The sequence below is a fragment of the Schistocerca americana genome, chromosome X, assembly GCF_021461395.2.
Source record: "Schistocerca americana isolate TAMUIC-IGC-003095 chromosome X, iqSchAmer2.1, whole genome shotgun sequence".
NCBI classification, from domain to species: Eukaryota; Metazoa; Arthropoda; class Insecta; order Orthoptera; family Acrididae; genus Schistocerca; species Schistocerca americana.
Genome location: NC_060130.1, coordinates 738,171,182 through 738,194,727, shown reverse-complemented (window position 1 = coordinate 738,194,727; position 23,546 = coordinate 738,171,182). Strand labels below are relative to the sequence as shown.

The 23,546-nt window shown below is 44.7% G+C and overlaps 1 protein-coding gene across 1 annotated transcript in view; it reads left to right on the top strand.

The window, feature by feature from the left end:
• Positions 1 to 23,546, top strand: part of LOC124556294 (glutamate receptor ionotropic, kainate 2-like) — a 414,191-nt gene that overhangs the window by 338,094 nt on the left and 52,551 nt on the right. Inside the window, exon 12 of the mRNA XM_047130270.1 lies at positions 15,154 to 15,385. Within this exon, the coding sequence (XP_046986226.1) occupies positions 15,154 to 15,385 (232 nt within the window). The remainder of the gene's footprint in view (positions 1 to 15,153; positions 15,386 to 23,546) is intronic.

Here is a 23,546-nt window from a genome sequence, read left to right as displayed (position 1 = left end):
GAAATGGCATGGCAAGCCGTTCCACAGGATACATCCAGCATCTCTACGATCGTCTCCATGGGAGAATAGCAGCCTGCATTGCTGCGAAAGGTGGATATACACTGTACTAGTGCCGACATTGTGCATGCTCTGTTGCCTGTGTCTATGTGCCTGTGGTTCTGTCAGTGTGATCATGTGATGTATCTGACCCCAGGAATGTGTCAATAAAGTTTCCCCTTCCTGGGACAATGAATTCACGGTGTTCTTATTTCAATTTCCAGGAGTGTATTTGTCCAATGAATACCCGTTTAGCATCTGCATTTCTTCTTGGTGTAGCAATTTTAATGGCCAGTAGTGTAGAAACACCAAAAACCCAGCCCATTACTATGCCTAAGACGGCGCAGGATACAAGCTGGCATTAAAAACAGCTTCCACTCCTCTCGGAATGGATAATTACAAGTCCTATGTGGTATTGAAGGGAATATTATACCATTATTCCTGGAAAATAGTGGCAAGTTTAGGTGACGATGAAGGTGGATAGCGATCACGCAACTTCATTCCAAAGTAGACCACAAAGGCTCTCTAATAATAAGATCTGGTGTCTATGGTGACCATGCGAGATACAATTCATTCTTGAGCTCACAATACTGGTCCTGGGTGATGTGAGCTGTGTGAACAGAGACCTTGTCCTCTTGGAAAACTGGAAAACTGCAAACACTGTAGCATGGGATGGCCGTGGTCAGCCAAAATAGTCACATAATCCTTGGCAGTAATATGACCTTGCAGAGTAATTATAGTACCTACTGAGTACCATGATATATCTGCCCAACCATCACCGGATCCCTCCCCCATGTTTCACTATTGGAACATAAACTCGCCCAGAAGTTGGAAACTGTGAAACAAGAATCATCCGACCACATTACTTTCTTCCGTCGTTCCATAGCCCACGTTTTATGGGTTTGTCTCCACTTTTTCATGTTGCGGGCATTTGCATCACCGGTGAGTGGTTTTGGAATTCCAGTTCGCCCTGCAGTTTAGTGTTTCTGGTGCTGCCTTCTACATCTACATCTACATGATTACTCTGCAATTCGAATTTAAGTGCTTGGCAGAGGGTTCATCGAACCACACTCATACTATCTCTCTACCATTCCACTCCCGAACAGCGTGCGGGAAAAACGACCACCTAAACCTTTCTGTTCAAGCTCTGATTTCTCTTATTTTATTTTGATGATCATTCCTACCTGTGTAGGTTGGACTCAACAAAATATTTTCGCATTCGGAAGAGAAAGTTGGTGACTGAAATTTCGCAAATAGATCTCGCCGCGACGAAAAACGTCTTTGCTTTAATGACTTCCATCCCAACTCGCGTATCATTTTTTGCCACACTCTCTCCCCTGTTACGTGATAATACAAAACGAGCTGCCCTTTTTTTGCACCCTTTCGATGTCCTCCGTCAATCTCACCTGGTAAGGATCCCACTCCACGCAGCAATATTCTAACAGAGGACGAACGAGTGTAGTGTAAGTTGTCTATTTAGTGGACTTGTTGCATCTTCTAAGTGTCCTGCCAATGAAACGCAACCTTTGGCTCGCCTTCCCCACAATATTATCTATGTGGTCTTTCCAACTGAAGTTGTTCGTGTTGTTTTGGTGCTGACAGGGTTTGCGAGTGCGACATTCTGTCAAATGGTTCAAATGGCTCTGAGCACTATGGGACTTAACTACTGAGGTCATCAGTCCCCTAGAACTTAGAACTACTTACACCTAACTAACCTAAGGACATCACACACATCCATGCCCGAGGCAGGATTCGAACCTGCGACCGTAGTGGTCACGCGGTTCCAGACTGACGCGCTTAGAACCGCACGGCCACACCGGCCGTCGACATTCTGTCCTGAAGTGAGCCTGAAGTGAGTTTTTCTGCTGTCGTCCTCTTATTTCTAGTCACAATCCTCGTCAGTGACTGTATGTCACGACCACTGAACACAAATTTTAGTCCGCGTTGTGACTTAGCGGATGATGTTTTCCGCGTTTCCTGTATGCAGTATACATCTTCGATACGGTGTCTCGTGAAACACCTAACACTTCAGCTGCCTTGGATAAGGGAACACACACCACCAGAGCAACAACGATTTGCCCACGTTCGAATTCAATTGTCTCCGATATAATGCACTCACAACTACACAGAACACTGTTCTGACCACGACTGGCACTTGCAACGTATTGAGAGCAGCTGCGGTTTGCGGTCAAAAACGACAGTGCAACCAGCAGGCGTGGCTAGCATCCGCATTTATGTTCAAACATGCATTTCTCGCTGTTTTCTCCATATTATTGTCCAGCACCTAAATATACTAGTTACGCTGTTCAAAGTAGACATGTTGAGTGATCTAATAAAGAGGGTTAGTATCAAATCAAATTTGCGTTAATAGTATTTAACTCAGAAGAGGAGGAGTTATGGTATCGTCCCCCTCTGAAAAAAAATTCACCACGCTATAACTCGCGCAGTCAGGGAATGTGACGCACAGTTTATGGTGTTTTTCTAAATGGGACAGAGACTTTTAGAAAAGTAACTTGTGTGACGATACCGGATTTCACCGGCTCCCTTCTCTTTCATCAGCATCAACAACAGAGACACGAAAGTAGGGGAGTATTGAATGTTCTGGCCAGGAATTCCCTGATACCTGTTAGTATTCCCACAATTGTTAATATTCAGTGTTCCCAGAATCTTCGACTTTCCGGAACCGCCGACGTTAGCATCAGCATTCTTGGACCCGTTGACGTCAGCCTCAGTATTCCCAGATCCATTGACATCACTGTAGCATCCCCGAAAACGTTGACGTCATCATCTGGTACTCAGACTGTTGTACTTGTTATACAATGACAGCATGAAGGAAAATTGTGCAAGATAAGCAAAAGCTGGTAGGTGTGTTTCTACATCTGAAACATGACGTCTATTCGGGTTTCAGTCCTATGCCAGTCGCATAGGAGTGGCTCTAGTAGCGCCTCTATGAGTGTACAGTTCAGGTTTGTTTTAACTACGCGCTATAATGTGTGTGTGAAATCTTATGGGACTTAACTGCCAAGGTCATCAGTCCCTAAGCTTCCACACTACGTAACCTAAATTACCCTAAGGACAAACACACACACCCATCCCAGAAGGAGGACTCGAAACTCCGCCGAGACCAGCCGCACAGTCCATGACTGCAGCACCCAAGACCACTCGGCTAGTCCCGAGTGGCACGCTATAATGCTCGGGAGTGTTATTTACCTTTGAGACTGGAGGTAATAAGTTGGTGTTAGTCAACAATACCTTTAAAACGACGAAAACGTCTTTATAAAGACATCAACGAGTTTGAACGAGGTCACATAACAGGGCTACGAGAAGCTGGATGTTCCTTCTGTGATATTGCAGAAAGGCTTTGCAGGAATATAACCTCTGCACATGATTTCTGGCAGTGGTAGTCACGAATATGTAAGGTCGCAAGAAGACTGCCACGTGGCACTACCGGCAGAACAGTCACGTTAGGCGTATGGCTCTGGCAAATCATACTTCATCTACAGCAGCAATTTGAGCAGCAATTGGCACCACAGTGACACAACGAACTGTTACAAATCGGCTACTTCAAGGACAGCACCGAGGCAGACGACCTGTGGCGTACATTCCTCTGACCTCAAACCACGGCCGACTGCGACTTCAGCGGTGTCAAGAGAGACCTCACTGTAGGGCGGAGTGGAGATCTGTTGTGTTTTCTGATGAAAGCCCACTCCGTCTCGGTGCCAGTGACGGCAGCGTCTGCACTCACCCTGTCTGCGACCTAGACACAATGGACCTACACCTGAAGTAATGGTCAGGGTGTGATTTAGGGTGACAACAGAAGCACTCTCGTGGTTATGAGAAGCATCCTGACTGCACATTTGTACGTTAGTCTGGTTGTTCGACCTTTTGTGGTCTCATTCATAAATACACTACTGGCCATTAAAATTGATACACCAAGAACAAATACAGATGATAATAGGGTATTCATTGGACAAATATATTATGCTAGAACTGACATGTGATTACATTTTCATGCAATTTGGGTGCGTAGATCCTGATAAATCAGTACCCAGAACAACCACCTCTGGCCGTAATAACGGCCTTGATATGCCTGGGCATTGAGCCAGACAGAGCTTGGATGGCGTGTACACGTACAGCTGCCCATGCAGCTTCAACACGATACCACAGTTCATCAAGAGTAGTGACTGGCGTATTGTGACGAGCCAGTTACTCGGTCACCATTGACTAGACGTTTTCAATTGGTGAGAGATCTGGAGAATGTGCTGGCAAGGGCAGCAGTCGAACATTTTCTGTATCCAGAAAGGTCCGTGCTGGACCTGCAACATGCGGTCGTGTATTATCCTGCTGAAATGTAGGGCTTCGCAGGGATCGAATGAAGTGTAGAGCCACCGGTCGTAACACATCTGAAATGTAACGTCCACTGTTCAAAGTGCCGTCAATGCGAACAAGAGGTGACCGAGACGTGTAACCAATGGCACCCCATACCGTCTCACCGGGTGATACGCCAGTATGGCGATGACGAACACACGCTTCCAATGTGCGTTCACCGCGATGCCGCCAAACACGGATGCGACCATCATGAAGCTGTAAACAGAACCTGGATTCATCCGAAAAAATGACGTTTTGCCATACGTGCACCCAGATTCGTCGTTGAGTACACCATCGCAGGCGCTCCTGTCTGTGATGCAGCGGTAAGGGTAACCGCAGCCATGGTCTCCGAGCTGATAGTCCATGCTGCTGCAAACGTCGTCAAACTGTTCGTGCAGATGGTTGTTGCCTTGCAAACGTCCCCATCTGTTGAGTCAGGGATCGAGACGTGTCTGCACGATCCGTTACAGCCATGCGAATAAGATGCCTGTCATACCGACTGCTAGTGATACGGGGGCGTTAGGATCCAGCACGGCGTTCCGTATTACCCTCCTGAACCCACCGATTCCATATTCTGCTAACAGTCATTGGATCTCGACCAACGTGAGCAGCAATGTCGCAATACGATAAACCGCAATCGTGATAGGCGACCTTTATCAAAGTCGGAAACGTGATGGTACGCATTTCTTCCCCTTACACGAGGCATCACAACAACGTTTCACCAGGCAACGCCAGTCAACTGATGTTTGTGTATGAGAAATCGGTTGGAAACTTTCCTCATGTCAGCACGTTGCAGGTGTCGCCACCGGTGGCAACCTCGTGTGAATGCTCTGAAAGGCTAATCATTTGCATATCACAGCATCTTCTTCCCGTCGGTTAAATTTCGCGTCTGTAGCATGTCATCTTCGTGGTGTAGCAATTTTAATGGCCAATAGTGTAGCATTCCCAGGGATGTTTTCCAACAGGTTAATGCTCGCTCACATATCTTTGTAGCGCATCTTTATAGAATGTTGACATGTTGCCTTGGTCTGCTCGATCACCAGATCTGTCTCCAGTCGAGCACATATGGGACGTGATGGAATGACATCTCAAGCGTCATCCACAAACAGCATTAACCGCCCCTGTATTGGCCGACCAAGTGCAAGAATCATGGAACTCCATCCCAAAAACTGAAATCTGACACCTCTAAGACACAGTGCACGCACATTTGCATTCTTGCATTAAACATTCTGGCGTTACACCGGTTTTTAATATACCATTATTTCACATTTGTAATAGTCTTTCTCGCTCCTTCAATAACCTATGGTGTTGCAACGTTAATCACTTAAATATGTTACATGGACAAAGGTATTCGCAAAATTTCATGACTCTACTTCAATTATTTCTTGGTACTGGGACTTTTTTTCGTCTGTGTGTTTCGCACCAGCATTACTGAAATCCTCAGTACCCACAGGAGGACAGCTGTACCAAGGCCATGACAGTATCATATCACTTCCCTGTGGACGCCACTCCTATTCCGCGATCCCGCCACCATCCGAGCCTCAGCAATTGTGCCCCCGCTTCACCACACCCGTTGCATCGCGGGAGCTATCTAATTAATTTGCGTATGGTGCTGTTTAAGGAGGCCAATGGCGCTACATATGTACTAATAACTGCGCTGCCCCACGTCGCTAATGGTGTGCAAGAACGGCTCCCTCCTTCCTCCCTCCCCCCCCCCCCCCACCCTTCTTAGAGCTATTTTAATTTCTATAATTGTACTGGGTTAGTGCCATCTTTTACTGCCTGTACTTTGTCCAGTACGAAGCGCGCCAGCAGCATCAGCGATCAGATGGGGAGACCGCGCGTAGTGGCCGTGTGGTTCGAGGCGCCATGTCACGGATTGCGCGGCTCTTCCCGCCGGAGGTTCGAGTCCTTCCTCGGGCATGGGTGTGTTTGTTGTTCTCAGCTTAAGTTAGTTTAAGTAGTGTGTAAGTCTAGGGACCGATGACCTCAGCAGTTTGGTCCTTTAGGAATTCACACACATTTGATCATTTGAACAGATGGGGAGAAGACGACGGACAGTAAGCATTAGTGAATCTTTCTTTTTCTGTTAACAGAATGGTTGTTATTAGTAAAAGCCATCAATCTGCGTACCCACATCACAGCGGCCCAACGCAGCGCGAGGGCAGCAGCTAACGATGTACTGCTTCCTTGCATGACTTACAGAACTAATGCATGAATATTTTGCAGGGACGTTGACCTTTTGTGATAAATTAATAACGTTATGGCGTTGTCTGTACACAACACACATATTTAATGTGTTTATATTTAGGTTTTGTTGTTATTGTTACAGTCTCTGAACTGGTGCTGGACCATGACATGGATTTGTTCTGTGACGCACTATTGCCTCAACAGCAGCAGCAGCAATTGTTCACAGGACGCTTTCCCGACCTATCGGACCACTTGTTGTTTGACTATGCTATGGCACAGATACCGCAGCAGGCACCTACAGCCGAAACAGCCAATTTCAAATGCGATTAGGGAGCGAGGTGGCGCATTGGTTAGCATCTTGAACTCGCATTCGGGATGACTATGGTTCAAACCCGCTAACGGCCATCTTGATTTAGGTTTTCCAATATTTCCCTAAATCGTTTAAGGAAAATGCCAGGATGATTACTTTGAAAGGACACGGCCGCTTTCTTTCTCCAGCCTTTCCCTAATCCGAACTTGTGCTCCGTCTCTATTGTCCTCGATGTCGACGGGACGTTAAACCCAATCCTCCTTTCTTCTTCCAATGCGGGCAGAAAGGCTAGTCCTGTAAATGGTAGTGTTCCAGGATCTGCTACTGTCTGAGTCACAGGAGGAGACATCTACATCAAGATATGACAGTTTACTTGGACTGACAGGCAATCAGGAGGAATATAGCATGACAATGAGTGGCTATTGCTGTAATTTTCGGTCGCAGGTTCGAATCCTGCCTCGGGCATGGGTGTGTGTGATGTCCTTAGGTTAGTTAGGTTTAAGTAGTTCTAAGTTCTAGGGGACTGATGACCACAGATGTTAAGTCCCATAGTGCTCAGAGCCATTTGAACCATTGTTTGTAATTTTCGGTTTTAAATTAACGATATACATATAGGTCCTAAAAATTGCTTTTTTTTGTTTTCAGCCGTATCAACAAATAACAGCACACACATTTGCAGTTTATAAAATGCTAGCAGCTGACCTTACAGCAGGAGGGTCCTGTAACTGTTAGCTGTATCACGTTTTAAATAGGTAGGAAATGGGTGATATTGGTCAAATTTGTGGGACGCCAAACCGGAAAATGGTAATTGGTTGTGAAATCGGCAATTTGGTAGCATGCCATATCCGGATATTGGTAAACTGGCTGTGCAACTGGTTAATTGGTAGGCCGCCAAATCCAGAAATAGGCGAATTGGTGGAAAGACCAAAACGCGGACATATCAGTCAAAACAGAATTGGTGGATGTGTAAATACATCCATTCTTGCGGATGTGCATTTAAATTACGAAATATTTAAGTGCTGTGGATTAATGACTGATCATCCGCTGCCATTCAAATGCACTGTAGTGAGAGGTAGAGTCAAAAAAATAATAAAATTGCGAGGTGACATAATTTGACACTACAGTGTGTGTGTGCGACGTCATAGCATATTCCACGAAATAGTGGTAAATAATAACATGTGATATTTTGACATTACGGTGTGTGTGTGTGTGAATTTTACGAAAAATGTTAGTCCTCCAGGCGAATTGGTTTTAGCATCGAGTGTGGCATGAGGGCTATGAACATCCCACCACCGTCCCTGGACAAGGGCTATAGATTACCACACTTCAAGCCGCGAAACGATCTGGGTGCTTTCTTTTAAAATCAACTTTCCTGCCACCTCGTCGTTACCCGTAAGCAGATACTACGGACAGTCGAGGTATTCTCAGGAAACAATGTTTATCAATAAATACCTACAATCACAAAACTTGTGGCATTTAAAACTGGGGAACGACTTCTCACTCACCCTGTAAATATCGACTCAAAGGTTTGACTCAGATGGGTTGTACTGTGAGCACAGAGAACTGCACTGGCGACTACAATTTTGTAGATCGACCAACTAGAATTTATACCACCCCTTCACTTTCTTCCAGGACAGGTTGAAACTTTGCCTTTCACTTATCATATCCGCATACCTCTTAGAAAAAGCTGACAACAAACTGCATGAGACATCAAATGATACGTGTGCTCGCAATTTGCGAGCCAGCGCACATAGGTAACTAACTGAAAATAATAAGAAATGCAAACTATACAGGAGTATCAGAAGCGTTGTGAGCCTGACAGAGCCGGCCGGAGTGGCCGTGCGGTTCTAGGCACTACAGTCTGGAGCCACGTGCCCGCTACGGTCGCAGGTTCGAATCCTGCCTCGGGCATGGATGTGTGTAATGTCCTTAGGTTAGTTAGGTTTAAGTAGTTCTAAGTTCTAGGGGACTGATAACCACAGCAGTTAAGTCCCATAGTGCTCAGAGCCATTTGAACCATTTTGAGCCTGACAAAACAGCAGAAACCGTTGGACAGATGTATGCCAAGTTTCCTTCGATTCCTCAAACGCCGGAAACATAGGTACGGACCATGCTGGCGTACGTACAAGCGATGTTGATGCTGCTGGCGGAGCTTTGTTCCCATCTGAAAAGCACTTCAACATATCAATCTTCTGTTTCTGTAGCACGTTATATTGAATCTAAATTTACTGTTGTCGCTGGAACTTGCTGTTGCGGCACCAACTGCTGCTGTAACTATTCAATAAACTTCGCGTCCTTGATGCACTAACAACATGCGAGGGTTTGACTTCCTCGTCAACACACAGGTGTCATAGCCTGACACTGAACAAGGCAGGTTACTGCCGTGAACCACTTAGTGCGTGCGACCAAAAGACGCAGTAAAAAGGGAGTTCACTATGAAATATACGTGAAGTGAGCACGAATCAGTACGATGAACGGAAGCCAGAATCATCGTACATTCAAACAGAGTTCCAAAATTCTGGTTCAGAAACTTAGGTAATAGTTGTATTTGAGAGTCGGCGTAGCTATGATATCCTTAAAGAAATAAAAATTAAAGAACCAAAAACTAAATAAACTAAAAACTGCCAACCAGTCCATCGTGCCAGGTTTTTAATTTCGGTAAAGGACTAACGGCCGTTCCCATGTGATTGGAGTACCCACTCGGGGTGGTTTTGTTATACGGGTACACACTGTACGAAACGATTGCTCTGAGGATATGCAGCAAAAAAGTTCGTCAGACTTACGGCAGGAAATGAATTGCAGATTCCAAGGGACAAGGCCAAACAACTATACCGTGACGTCACAGCCAAGCGGGGATCGTAATATAAAACAGTCAAAAACAAAAGATTTGCGTGACTCATAAAATTACTGATTGCTGAATTGATACTTGAATTAGGATAGTTAACAGACAAAAAGGTACAGCTGTTTATGAGGAAATGATACAAAAACAATTAAGAACGCATAACAGCTATTTTTTGTGAGTAGCATATAAAACATAACTAGTACATTTGTTAACGAAGCTGATAACGTCTTTGAGAAAAAACCCGTTATTTTCATGGGTATGAACTGTTAGGAATATCTGGAGCATTTTCCAAACAATATTTTTGTATCAAAATACTGAGGCATGAACCATACAGTCGGTTGTGTTCACACTGTTTCCTGTTAGCAGTGAAACTTCAAGAACGGATTCCGTAATTAGAACTTTGTTTCACGAAACACATTTCGAACAGACCTCCACTTCCAAATTATTATCAGTCACGATATACTCTATGTAATGGGACAGCACTTCGTATAAGCCGGCCGGATTGGCCGAGCGGTTAAAGGCGCTACAGTTTGGAGCCGCACGACCGCTACGGTCGCAGGTTCGAATCCTGCATCGGGCATGGATGTGTGTGAGGTCCTTAGGTTAGTTAGGTTTAAGTAGTTCTAAGTTCTAGGGGACTTATGACCACAGCAGTTGAGTCCCATAGTGCTCAGAGCCATTTTTTGAACTTCGTATAAATCAATATACTTAAAAATAACACACTCTTCATTCACTGTTTTCTTCGATTTCTTCTGTAAAGATATTACATAAACATTCCCTTCCTGTTCCTGAATGCTGTTATATTATATTGTCTCTAAATATTCATTACGGTTGGTTATATTAACGATGATGCTTTCCTTTTTTCTTCTGGTCCCTCTCTCGATGGTCAAGAAGTTGAAAAAAGGTAGTATGGACAGATCTGAAAAATGCATGGCACAGCATCTGAATCAAGCTGAGGATATGAAAGTGGAGCAGTTATAGTTTTCTGTCTGTGGCAGATACTTCGCAGATAATGTCGGTAGCTTTTATTTGCCTGTGACACACCTGAAAAATGAGCAGTGAAATACAGTAATCATAATATATTCAAGTAAAATGCCCTTACAGACATTAATATACCAAAATGTAAAACATCCATTAGTAAATTATATTGAAAATAACTCTCAACAAAGATAAATGTGAAATTTACCACTGAATAAGATAGTGTGGAATCCTCCCGTGGATCCATTCCTCTCTGATTATATAGTCTTTAAGAAACCTGAAAACATTAACCTTTTTCTGTTGTGTAATTTCCATTAAATTTTGGTATGCAACAATTCAGAATCATAATGCAGATGACACGGCACCAACGTACATTAAAGCGCCAAAGAAACTGGTATTGGCATGCGTATTCAAATAAAGAGATATGTAGACAAGCGGAATACGGCCCTGCGGTCGGCAACGCCTATACAGGGTGTTACCAAATGGTACGGCCAAACTTTCAGGAAACATTCCTCACACACAAAGAAAGAAAATATTTGGACATGTGTCCGGAAACGCTTACTTTCCATGTTAGAGCTCATTTTATTACTTCTCTTCAAATCACATTAATCATGGAATGGAAACACACAGCATTGTTGGATGAACCATTCGCAGAAGTGTACCCGTGGAGGCCAATCAGCTGCTGATAGTGCCTGCACACGCTGTACATGGTACGGAAACAACTGGTTCTCCCGTAGCACTCTCCATACAGTGACGTGGTCAACGTTACCTTGTACAGCAGCAACTTCTCTGACGCTGACATTAGGGTCATCGTCAACTGCACGAAGAATTGCCTCGTCCATTGCAGGTGTCCTCGTCGTTCTAGATCTTCCCCAGTCGCGAGTCATAGGCTGGAATGTTCCGTGCTCCCTAAGACGCCGATCAACTGCTTCGAACGTCTTCCTGTCGGGACACCTTCGTTCTGGAAATCTGGCTCGATACAAACGTACCGCGCCACGGCTATTGCCCCGTGCTAATCCATACATCAAATGGGCATCTGCCAACTCTGCATTTGTAAACATCGCACTGACTGCAAATCCACGTCCGTGATAAACACTAACCTGTTGATGCTACGTACTAATGTGCTTCATGCTAGTACTGTAGGGCAATGAGTCGCATTTCAACACAAGCACCGAAGTCAACATTACCTTCCTTCAATTGGGCTATCTGACGGTGAATCGAGGACGAAACTAAAATGAGCTCTGACATGGAAATTAAGCGTTTCCGGACACATGTCCACATAACATCTTTTCTTTATTTGTGTGTGAGGAATGTTTCCTGAAAGTTTGGCCGTATCTTTTTGTAACACCCTGTATAAGACAAGATGTGTCTGGCGTAGTTGTTGCCGGCCGCGGTGGTCTAGCGGTTCTAGGCGCTCAGTCCGGAACCGCGCGACTGCTACGCTCGCAGGTTCGAATCCTGCCTCGGGCATGGATGTGTGTGATGTCCTTAGGTTAGTTAGGTTTAAGTAGTTCTAAGTTCTAGGGGACTGATGACCGCAGATGTTATGTCCCATAGTGCTCAGAGCCATTTGAACCATTTTTTGCGTAGTTGTTAGATCGGTTACTGCTGCTACAAAGGCAGGTTATCAACATTTAAGTGAGTTTGAGCATGGTGCTACAGTCAGGGCACGAGCGATGGGACACAGCATCTCCGATGTAGCGATGAACTGGTGATTGCCCCGTACGACCATTTCACGAGTGTACCGTGAATAGCAGGAATCCGGTAAAACATCAAATCTCCGACACCACCGTGGCCGGAAAAAGATCCTACAAGATTGGGACCAACAACGACTGAAGAGAATAGTTCAATGTCACAGAATAGCAACCGTTCCGCAAGTTGCTTCAGATTTCAATGTTGGGCCATCAAGAAGTGTCAGCGTGCGAACCATTCAACGAAACATCATCGATATGGGCTTTCGGGGCCGAAGGCCCACTCGTGTACCTTTGATGACTGCACGACACAAAGCTTTACGCCTCGTATGGGCTCGGCAACATCGACATTGGACTGTTGATGACCGAAATTATGTTGCCTGGTCGGACGAGCCCTCGTTTCATACTGTATCGAGCGGATGGACGTTTACGGGTGTGGAGATAACCTCATCAATCCATGGGCCCTGCATGTCAGCAGAGGACTGTTCCAGCTGCTGGAGGCTCTGTAATGGTGTGGGGAGTGTGCAGTTGGAGTGATATGGGACCCCTGATGCGTCTAGATACGACTGTGACATGTGACACGTACGTATCCATCCTGTCTGATCACCTGAATCCATTCGTGTTCATTATGCATTCCGACGGATTTGGACAATTCCAGCAGGACAATATGACACCCCACACGTCCACAATTGCTCCAGAGTGGCACCAGGAACACTCTTCTGAGTTTAAACACTTCCGCTGACCATCAAGCTCCCCAGACATGAACATTATTGGGCATATCTGGGATGCCTTGCGATGTGCTGTTCAGAAGAGATCTCTACCTCCTTGTATTCTTACGGATTTATGGACAGCTCTGCTGAATTCATGGCGTCAATTCCCTCCAGCACTACTTCAGACATTAGTTGAGTCCATGCCCCGCCGTGTTGCGGCATTTCTGCATGCTCGCCGGCGCCTTACACGATATGAGGAAGCTGTACCAATTTCTGTGGCTCTTCAGTGTATCTTACGTTGGGCTAAACGCACACAAACATAACTTATTAACACATAATATGATTTCTGTGTACTTAAATAATAACGTCTTAACGATCACATAGCACAATGAGTTTTTAATATCCAGAACGTTGTTGATGCAGCAGAAAACAGCTGTTGACATTCTCTGCTTTTAGCTGACGTCGCAGCATCGAGTTCTCGCAGTTGTTCGGCCTTCTCATTTAGATGGTGTCGGGTGCACCCACTTGAAGATGGAGATAAAAGTTCTTTAACAGTGACCCTGGTATCAGCACGAGGCAAGTGGCCTCTCAGTATGGGATAAGCCAGACGACCGTGTGGAACATTCTACACGAAAACTGCCACGCACAAGATGTGCAGACCTCATTACCTACGGACTTGCCTCCACGGCGACTGTTTTGTCGTTGGTTCGTCTCACAGGCCACCACATCAAAAAAATGGTTCAAATGGCTCTGAGCACTATGGGACTTAACATCTATGGTCATCAGTCCCCTAGAACGTAGAACTACTTACACCTAACTAACCTAAGGACATCACACAACACCCAGCCATCGCGAGGCAGAGAAAATCCCTGACCCCGCCGGGAATCGAACCCGGGAACCCGGGCGTGGGAAGCGAGAACGCTACCGCACGACCACGAGATGCGGGCGCCACCACATCGCTGGGATTTCTGTCCTCCACTCTCTTAACAAATAGGCTACCTTTACGAGCGGCGATGTCGTCAACCTTCACGACACCCAACTGTGGGCTGCGAAGAATACCCATGGTATGGTGGCAACGAACCCTCTGCCCCTGTTCAGCCTCACATGCGAGCTATAATAGCATTTCCTGAGCGTGGCACTGTCTAAGACGTGCCTTTGGAGGTACGAACGGTATTGTGGCTACTACATGATGATGCTCCAGCTCACTGCCCTCTCGAGTGTGGAGGTAAAACTCAAATACAAACCGAACATTCCCATTTTCGTGGTGGGTTCTCATGTCTGCTTTCAGTCTATGAAACCTGCACTGTCAAATATCTGTTGTCTCCAGCTGCAAGTGGATGTACCTCAGCTGGAACGCGTTTCCGGCCATACGTTCGTAGGACTTTTTATGTTCCTTACTCTTTAAGGGGTCGTTCCCTGCAGTTTTTCCCCATTTAGCAACATCAACCTGTATATGCTGGCAATAGTTAGCTTGTTTGCAGTGACCCGTAGACGTACGTGTCACAAGAGCCGTAAAAACAATCTCGCCACCATTCTCTCTCAAGTGGATGGATAGTTGCGTGCTTCAAACGCAATAAGGTTCGCCGAATTGATGTGGCAGAGGGGAATTTGGATGCCACAAATGGTATCTGAAGGGTGACTGCCACTGTTGACCTATCCACATTCTCCTAGTTGATGTACAGTTTATGACTATGAATATATCCATCATGAAATAGAGAGAGAGAGAGAAGTGGGGAGCGTTAATTTGGTTTTAATATCATGTTATTTTGATAATGGCTAAAAATTCATAATAAGGATTCAATGTTTAATAATAAAAGACTTGTTTAATATATTACAGTTTCGTAATTATGAGAACTCTTGCTGTTGTGAGATACTTGCTACTTTTACAACACTGTTCTGCATATAAATCTATAACGTTAGTCTTTTTTCTCGTCTCTGTCTCATTCACTATGTCACTTTGACTCTACACTGGCGACATTGATAAGTGCTGTAAAATCAGTCAGTTCCACCTTGTATTGTATGTTGTAGACATCGAACGACTCGCTGTATCAACGCATGTGGACCGTGATGAAGCAGGCCCGCCCAGATGTGTTTACCAACGACAACATGGAGGGGGTGGAGCGCGTCAAGAAGCAGAAGGGCGACTACGCCTTCTTCATGGAGTCCACCACTATAGAGTACCAAACAGCACTCGACTGCGACTTGCGCAAAGTTGGCGGTTTGCTTGACTCCAAAGGCTATGGGATAGCTCTACCTCGCAGTAAGTGCATGTCCTTTTTTCGCAGCCGATGGCTTAGAATTTTTTTAAATTGATGTTTCACATATTTCTATCCGCATGGCTTGTTCTACTCATGGAGTAGGAACAAAGTAACACAAATAAAACTGCTCGAACAATCCACGGGTATACTGCCGGTTCATAGTTTCCAACGGGCACAATATTTCGGCGATCAGACATGTTGCCATCGTCAGGTGCGCGGCCGCCCTCAGGAGCTCAGTTCGTCAGCGCACCTGACGATGGCGACATGTCTGATCGCCGAAATATTGTGCCCGTTGGACATTATGGACCGACAGTACACCCGTGGACTGTTCGAGCAACAAATACGCCGGGAGAAACTGAATAATCACACAAATGAAACTGTTATATGAGAACATGGCAATAACTTAGGCCCCTGTAAGAGATCGGCGAATTAAAAATGTGGGTTCTTCCGTATAAAGGAAAAATTGCGACTGTGAGAGAAAAATTGATTAGATAAAAAGACACTTGAAATTTGGAATAACTGTAATACCAGTGACGATAATGAATGGCTTAAATGGTTTAAATGGCTCTGAGGACTATGGGACTTAACATCTGAGGTCATCAGTCCCCTAGAACTTAGAACTACTTAAACCTAACTAACCTAAGGACGTCACACACATCCATGCCCGAGGCAGGATTCGAACCTGCGACCGTAGCGGTCGCACGGTTCCAGACTGTAGCGCCTAGAACCGCTCGGCCACTCCAGCCGGCCGATAATGAATTGTGACATTTGATTGGAGATAAGAAACTGATGGCTAAGTATTTTTTTTATATAAATATTATTTGAGTAATATACACTGATAAGCCAAAACGGTATGACCACTGACCACCGAGACGTCGGATGCCTCCTGTTGGCGTTGCGGGCACGTGGTGCCGTAACAAAGGTGTGAAAGTGGAACAGACACGGTCGGGGGACCACCCTAGCGAAAACATGCGCTGCAAATAGAGAAATCCATTGGGATAAGCGATTTTGACAAAAAACAGATTATTACTACGCTGAACCTGTAAAGTAGGATAGATGGTGATCTGTGGCATCTCTGCCGAAAGAGCACAATGTTGGTGCACGGACAAGTGTTTCGGAACACACCGTTCATCGTACTCTGTTGAACATATAGCTGTGCAGTAGACCACCCCTACGTGTGCACATGTTGACCCAACGACATCGTCAATTACGACTACAGTGGGCACGTAATCATGGGGAGTCGATCGTCGATCAATGGAAACGTGTCGGCTCTTCGGATGTATCACAATTTTGCTACACTAGGTCGATAGTCGTCTCCACAAACGCCGCAGTCCTCCACGGACGCAGGCTGGTGGGAGCAGTATTGTACTATGGGAGACATTCCCCTGCGCTTCGGTGGGACCTGTAGGACTAACTGAAGACAAGCTGACAGCTGCGAACCACCTGCTTCGCTTCATGCTTGATGTCTGCCCTGACGGCGACATCATCCTTCAGCAGTATAACTGTCCGTGTCTCGGAGACCGAACCGTGCTACCGTGGTTTGAGGAGCATTATAGTAAACTCACGTTGATGACTCGGTGACCAATTTCGCCTAATTTAAATCCTATGGAACCCATCTAGGTCGCTGTCGGGTGCCATCTCGGTGTACGCAAATCAGCGGCCCGTTATTTACACGACTTACATGACCTGTGCGTTAACATCTAATGCCACATACCTCCACAAACCAACAGACTGTCGGATCCCTGATACGCAGATTCAGTGATGTATTTCGTTCCAAAGACGGACAAACAAGCTATTAAGCAGGTGGTCATAATGTTTTGACTCATTAGTGTAATTTAATGCAATTTGTTTTTCATCGATTTCTGCTCCATCGATCCATTAATTTCATTATAGTGCTTTAACCGACATCATAACTCGTTATTTGTTATCCTATTTTCTTCCAAGTAAAAACCATATCTTATGAGAATGCTATATTTCATTCAAGCTGACTAAAAGGTATCTGCTTCATGTGAGTAATTCCGCAGGTCTGCATTAGTGTGAATCTCCTTCTCCGTATTGTTCCTATACCTCTGTTAGTTCTCTATCCGCGCTACGTAAATACAATTATCCTTGTTGCATTACTGCCTCGTTTTTCTACTTACTCAGGTTTTCCTTTTTGGCTTCCTTATAACCGATTTTATGCACGTATTGATTACTCCTTTTGCTTATTATATTATTTTCTACGGTCCCCCTCTTTTACATGATTTTCGTAACGTACCAGGTGGTTATAATGAAAGTTCAGCTACTCACAGATGTCCAATGTGGGCTGTAACCGTCGCATGGCAGCGAAACTTGTTTGATATCCTAATGGGTTAATGCGGAACCGATTTATGCTGGAAAACATTAGTTCGAATTTTGGGCACCGGATGCAGATATGACGCTGTACAGCAGCCCACGTCCCGTTCCTGACCCATTACATATGGAACGTCTTTCTGTACGTCTTTACTGCATTCAGGGCACCAGATTAGCACCTGGTGGCCAAAACTGGAACTCATTTTTTCCAGCGTAAATCGGTTCTGCATTAGCGCATTAGAATATCTACCAAGTTTCGCTGCCTTACGATAATTGCAGCCTACACTGGACCTGTGTGAGCAGCTCCGCATTAATTATAACCACCCTGTACAAGGCCTCTCTCAGATTCGTGACGCCTTTTTTTATGTTCAATACTTTCTCTATTAACGCTCTAATACTAGAACTCAGTTTGTTCATAATTCAATCGGAACGGCAAGGTTTTAGAGTGGTCCAGACAGACGGATCATATTTGGAAAATGCCATGAACACACACCTGTCTGGGCACCTTGATTTGTATATTCTGTAGCCTCCCTCAGTTTTTTAAGGCGAGTTACAAGACGATTTCCCCAGCAAAGTATGGTTGCAACCTTTCCATTTGTAGGTCACCTCCTGTTAGTTGCTTAAGACCTCGATGCGAGGAAATGTCAAATCGTGACTAAACAGTCACCAATATCCACACACCAAGTATACACTACACAACAACGACACAACATCAAATCTCAACAGATAAGCTAGTACACACTGACACATGGAAGCAAACTGATACAGAATTGGTAACACCCTTAAGTAACAAGAAATAAATCTGGCCTACGAAAGTAATTACTTATAACGAAATGTTTAAAGAAGGATGATGATATTGACGTATATAAACAAATCTGGCATTTACCTACTTCAGTGTAACAGTTGTGATGCTCTGTACTCAGGACTGACCAACGGAGCATTTGAGATGAGATATAAAGAGCATAAAAGAGCGTGGAAATATGGCACCAGCCATTCAAGATTCTCACAGCACCTCTGACAAGAAAACCACCGTCCTACCACAACATACATTAAAATAATCAGACAGAGTAACAAATAACATTACAAGAAAACTTCAAAATCCAAAAGGAAATCAAATATACGAAACACATAATAAATGACGAAACATACGTTATCAACCACACACACACACACACACACACACACACACACACACTAAAAAAAGCTGAATAAAATCACACTCACTCACGCACTCAGTCACCAGAGTTACAGCATATCACGCCACCACATATGCCTTATTTTTCTTAAAACAGTATGTAATATACACCACTAAAAAAATGAACACACACCCTGAGGAATACCAGACCCTACAACAATGACAAAATCAAAACAAAAGACGATCACACCCCACGGCATAAAAAAAAAGAGACGAAATGTAAGTGGACCTCCACAACCTGAAGACGAAAAAATATACCTTCTCTGTGTAGTGCAATGTACTATGTTATATCATCTATGTGTAGAAGTACGATAGGAATGCAGTCGTTGTTGTTGTTGTTGTTGTTGTTGTCTTCAGTCCTGAAACTGGTTTGATGCAGCTCTCCATGCTACTCTATCCTGTGCACGCTCCTTCATCTCCCAGTACCTACTGCAACCTACATTCTCCTGAATCTGCTTAGTGTATTCATCTCTTGGTCTCCCTCTACGAATTTTACCCTCCACGCTGCCCTCCAATGCTAAATTTGTGATCCCTCCTTGCCATTGCCAGTCTACATTTTATATCCTCTCTACTTCGACCATCATCAGTTATTTTGCTCCCCAAATAGCAAAACTCCTTTACTACTTTAAGTGTCTCATTTCTTAATCTAATTCCCTCAGCATCACCCGACCTAATTCAACTACATTCCATTATCCTCGTTTTGCTATTGTTGATGTTCATCTTATATCCTCATTTCAAGACACTGTCCATTCCGTTCAACTGCTCTTCCAAGTCCTTTGCCGTCTCTGACAGAATTACAATGTCATCGGCGAACCTCAAAGTTTTTATTTCTTCTCCATGGATTTTAATAACTACTCAAAATTTTTCTTTTGTTTCCTTTACTGCTTTCTCAATATACAGATTGAATAACATCGGGGAGAGGCTACAACCCTGTCTCACTCCCTTCCCAGCCACTGCTTCCCTTTCATGCCCCTCGACTCTTATAACTGCCATCTGGTTTCTGTACAAATTGTAAATAGCCTTTCGCTCCCTGTATTTTACTCCTGCCACCTTTAGAGTTTGAAAGAGAGTATTCCAGTCAACATTGTCAAAAGCTTTCTCTAAGTCTACAAATGCTAGAAACGTAGGTTTGCCTTTCCTTAATCTCTCTTCTAAGATAAGTCGTAAGGTCAGTATTGCCTCACGTGTTCCAATATTTCTACGGAATCCAAACTGATCTTCCCCAAGGTCGGATTCTACCAGTTTTTCCATTCGTCTGTAAAGAATTCGCGTTAGTATTTTGCAGCTGTGACTTATTAAACTGATAGTTCGGTAATTTTCACATCTGTCAACACCTGCTTTCTTTGGGATTGGAATTATTATATTCTTCTTGAAGTCTGAGGGAAATTCGCCTGTCTCGTACATCTTGCTCACCAGATAGTAGTGTTTTGTCAGGACTGGCTCTCCCGAGGCCGTCAGTAGTTCTAAGGGAATGTTGTCTACTCCCGGGGCCTTCTTTCGACTCAGGTCTTTCAGTGCTCTGTCAAACTCTTCACACAGTATCATATCTCCCATTTCATCTTCATCTACATCCTCTTCCATTTCCATAATATTGTCCTCAAGTACGTCGCCCTTGAGTAGACCCTCTATATACTCCTTCAACCTTTCTGCTTTCCCTTCTTTGCTTAGAACTGGGTTTCCATCTGAGCTCTTGATATTCATACAAGTGGCTCTCTTTTCTCCAAAGGTCTCTTTAATTTTCCTGTAGGCAGTATCTATCTTGCCCCTAGTGATATGTGCCTCTACATCCTTACATTTGTCCTCTAGCCATCCCTACTTAGCCATTTTGCACTTCCTGTCGATCTCATTTTTAAGACATTTGTATTCCTTTTTGCCTGCTTCATTTACTGCATTTTTATAATTTCTCCTTTCATCAATTAAATTCAATATTTCTTCTGTTACCCAAGGATTTCTACTAGCCCTCGTTTTTTTACCTACTTGATCCTCTGCTGCCTTCACTACTTCATCCCTCAGAGCTACCCATTCTTCTTCTACTGTATTTCATTCCCCCATTCCTGTCAGTTGTTCCCTTATGCTCTCCCTGAAACTCTGTACAACCTCTGGTTTTGTCAGTTTATCCAGGTCCCATCTCCTTAAATTCCCACCTTTTTGCAATTTCTTCAGTTTTAATCTACAGTTCATAACAAATAGATTGTGGTCAGAGTCCACATCTGCCCCTGGAAATGTCTTACAATTTCAAACCTGGTTCCTAAATCTCTGTCTTACCATTATATAATCTATCTGATACCTTCTAGTATCTCCAGGCCTTTTCCATGTATACAACCTTCTTTCATGATTCTTGAACCAAGTGTTAGCTATGATTAAGTTATGCTCTGTGCAAAATTGTACCACGCGGCTTCCTCTTTCATTTCTTCCCCCCTACCCATATTCACGTACTACGTTTCCCTCTTTCGCTTTTCCTACTATCGAATCCCAGTCACCCATGACTATTAAATTTTCGTCTCCCTTCTCAATCTGAATAATTTCTTTTATCTCATCATACATTTCATCAATTTCTTCGTCATCTGCAGAGCTAGTTGGCATATAAACTTGTACTATTGTAGTAGGCGTGGGCTTCATGTCTATCTTGGCCACAATAATACGTTCACTATGCTGTTTGTAGTAGCTTACCCGCGCTCCTATTTTTTTATTCATTATTAAACCGATTCCAGCATTACCCCTATTTGATTTTGTATTTATAAACCTATATTCACCTGACCAAAAGTCTTGTTCCTCCTGCCACCGAACTTCACTAATTCCCACTATATCTAACTTTAACCTATCCATTTCCCTTTTTAAATTTTCTAAGCTGCCTGCCCGATTAAAGGACCTGACATTCCACATTCCGATCCGTAGAACGCCAGTTTTCTTTCTCTTGATAACCAAGTCCTCTTGAGTAGTCCCCGCCCGAAGATCCGAATGGGGGACTATTTTACCTCCGGAATATTTTACCCAAGAGGACGCCATCATCATTTAATCATACAGGAAAGCTGCATGCCCTCGGGAAAAATTACGGCTGTAGTTTCCCCTTGCTTTCAGCCGTTCGCAGTACCAGCACAGCACAGCAAGGCCGTTTTGGTTAGTGTTACAAGGCCAGATCAGTCAGTCATCCAGACTGTTGCCCCTGCAACTACTGAAAAGGCTGCTGCCGCTCTTCAGGAATCACACGTTTGTCTGGCCTCTCAACAGATACCCCTCCGTTGTGGTTGCACCTACGGTACGGCTATCTGTATCGTTGAAGCACGCAAGCCTCCCCACCAACGGCAAGGTCCATGGTTCATGGGGAGGAGGAATGAAGTGGGGAACAAGATAAAAACGTGAGTAGTGATAGTAATTTAATACTGTTTAATAGCAATAATTTAAAACATGAGGACTGTTTACGATCTTGCCAAATAGATTTGTAAGAAAAAAAAACATTGTCACATTGACCAAAGAAGATTTTTTAAAATAAAGTGAAATGCGTGTGGTCTAAATAAGACTTAGTGGCTACAGACGGTATGTAACCTACACTGATCAGCCCGGACATTATGACCACTTACCTAATAGCCGGTATGTCCACCATCCGTACAGATAACAGCAGCGACGCGTCGTGGCATGGAAGCAATGGGACTTTGGCAGGTCACTGGAGAGAGTTGGCACCATATCTGCACACGCAAGTCACCTAACCCCATAAATTCCGAGAAAGGGGGTGATGAGCTCTGACGACACGGTGAATCACATCCCAGAGGTATTCGATTGGCTTCAGATCTAGCCAGGTGGGGGTCAGCACATCAACTAGAACTCGCCACTGTGTTCCTCGAACTACTTCCGGTCTTGTGACATGGCGCATTATCTTGTTGAAAAATGTCACTGCCGTCGGGAAACAAGATCGTCAAGAAGTATTGTACGTGGTCCGCAATCAGTGAACGATACTCCTTGGCCGTCATGGTACTTTGCACGAGCTGCACTGGATCCATGGATGCCCACTTGAATGTTTCCCAGAGCATAATGGAGCCGCCGCCAGCTTGTCTCCCTCCCACAGTACAAGTGTCAAGGAGCTGTTCCCCTGGAAGAAGACGCAGCAGCGTCCTCCTATCGGCATGATGAAGAAGATATCGAGACTCATGAGACCATGGAACGCTCTGACACTGGGCCAACGCCCAGTCCTGATGGTCATGTGCCCATTTCAGCCGTAGTTACCGATGCCGTGGTGTCAACATTGCCACATGCATGGTTCGTCTGCTGCGGAGGCCCATCGTTAGGAGTGTTCGGTGCACAGTGCGTTCATACACACTTGTACTCTGCCCAGAATTAAAGTCTGAAATCAGTTCCGCCACAGTTCACAGCCTGCCCTGTTTTACCAGTCTGCCCAGCCTACGACGTTCGACATCTGTAATGAGAAGTGGTCGCCCAACCGCACGACGTCTGGACGTGGTTTCACCTTGGTTTCGCCACGTGTTGAAGATACCATAGCACCCCTCGAACACCCGACACGTCGTGCAGTTTCAGAAATGCTCGTGCCGAGCCTCTGGGCAATCACAATCTACACTCTGTCAAACTCAGATAGATCACGCGCCTTCCCCATTTTACACCGGACAGCACTCTCGCTAATACTACAT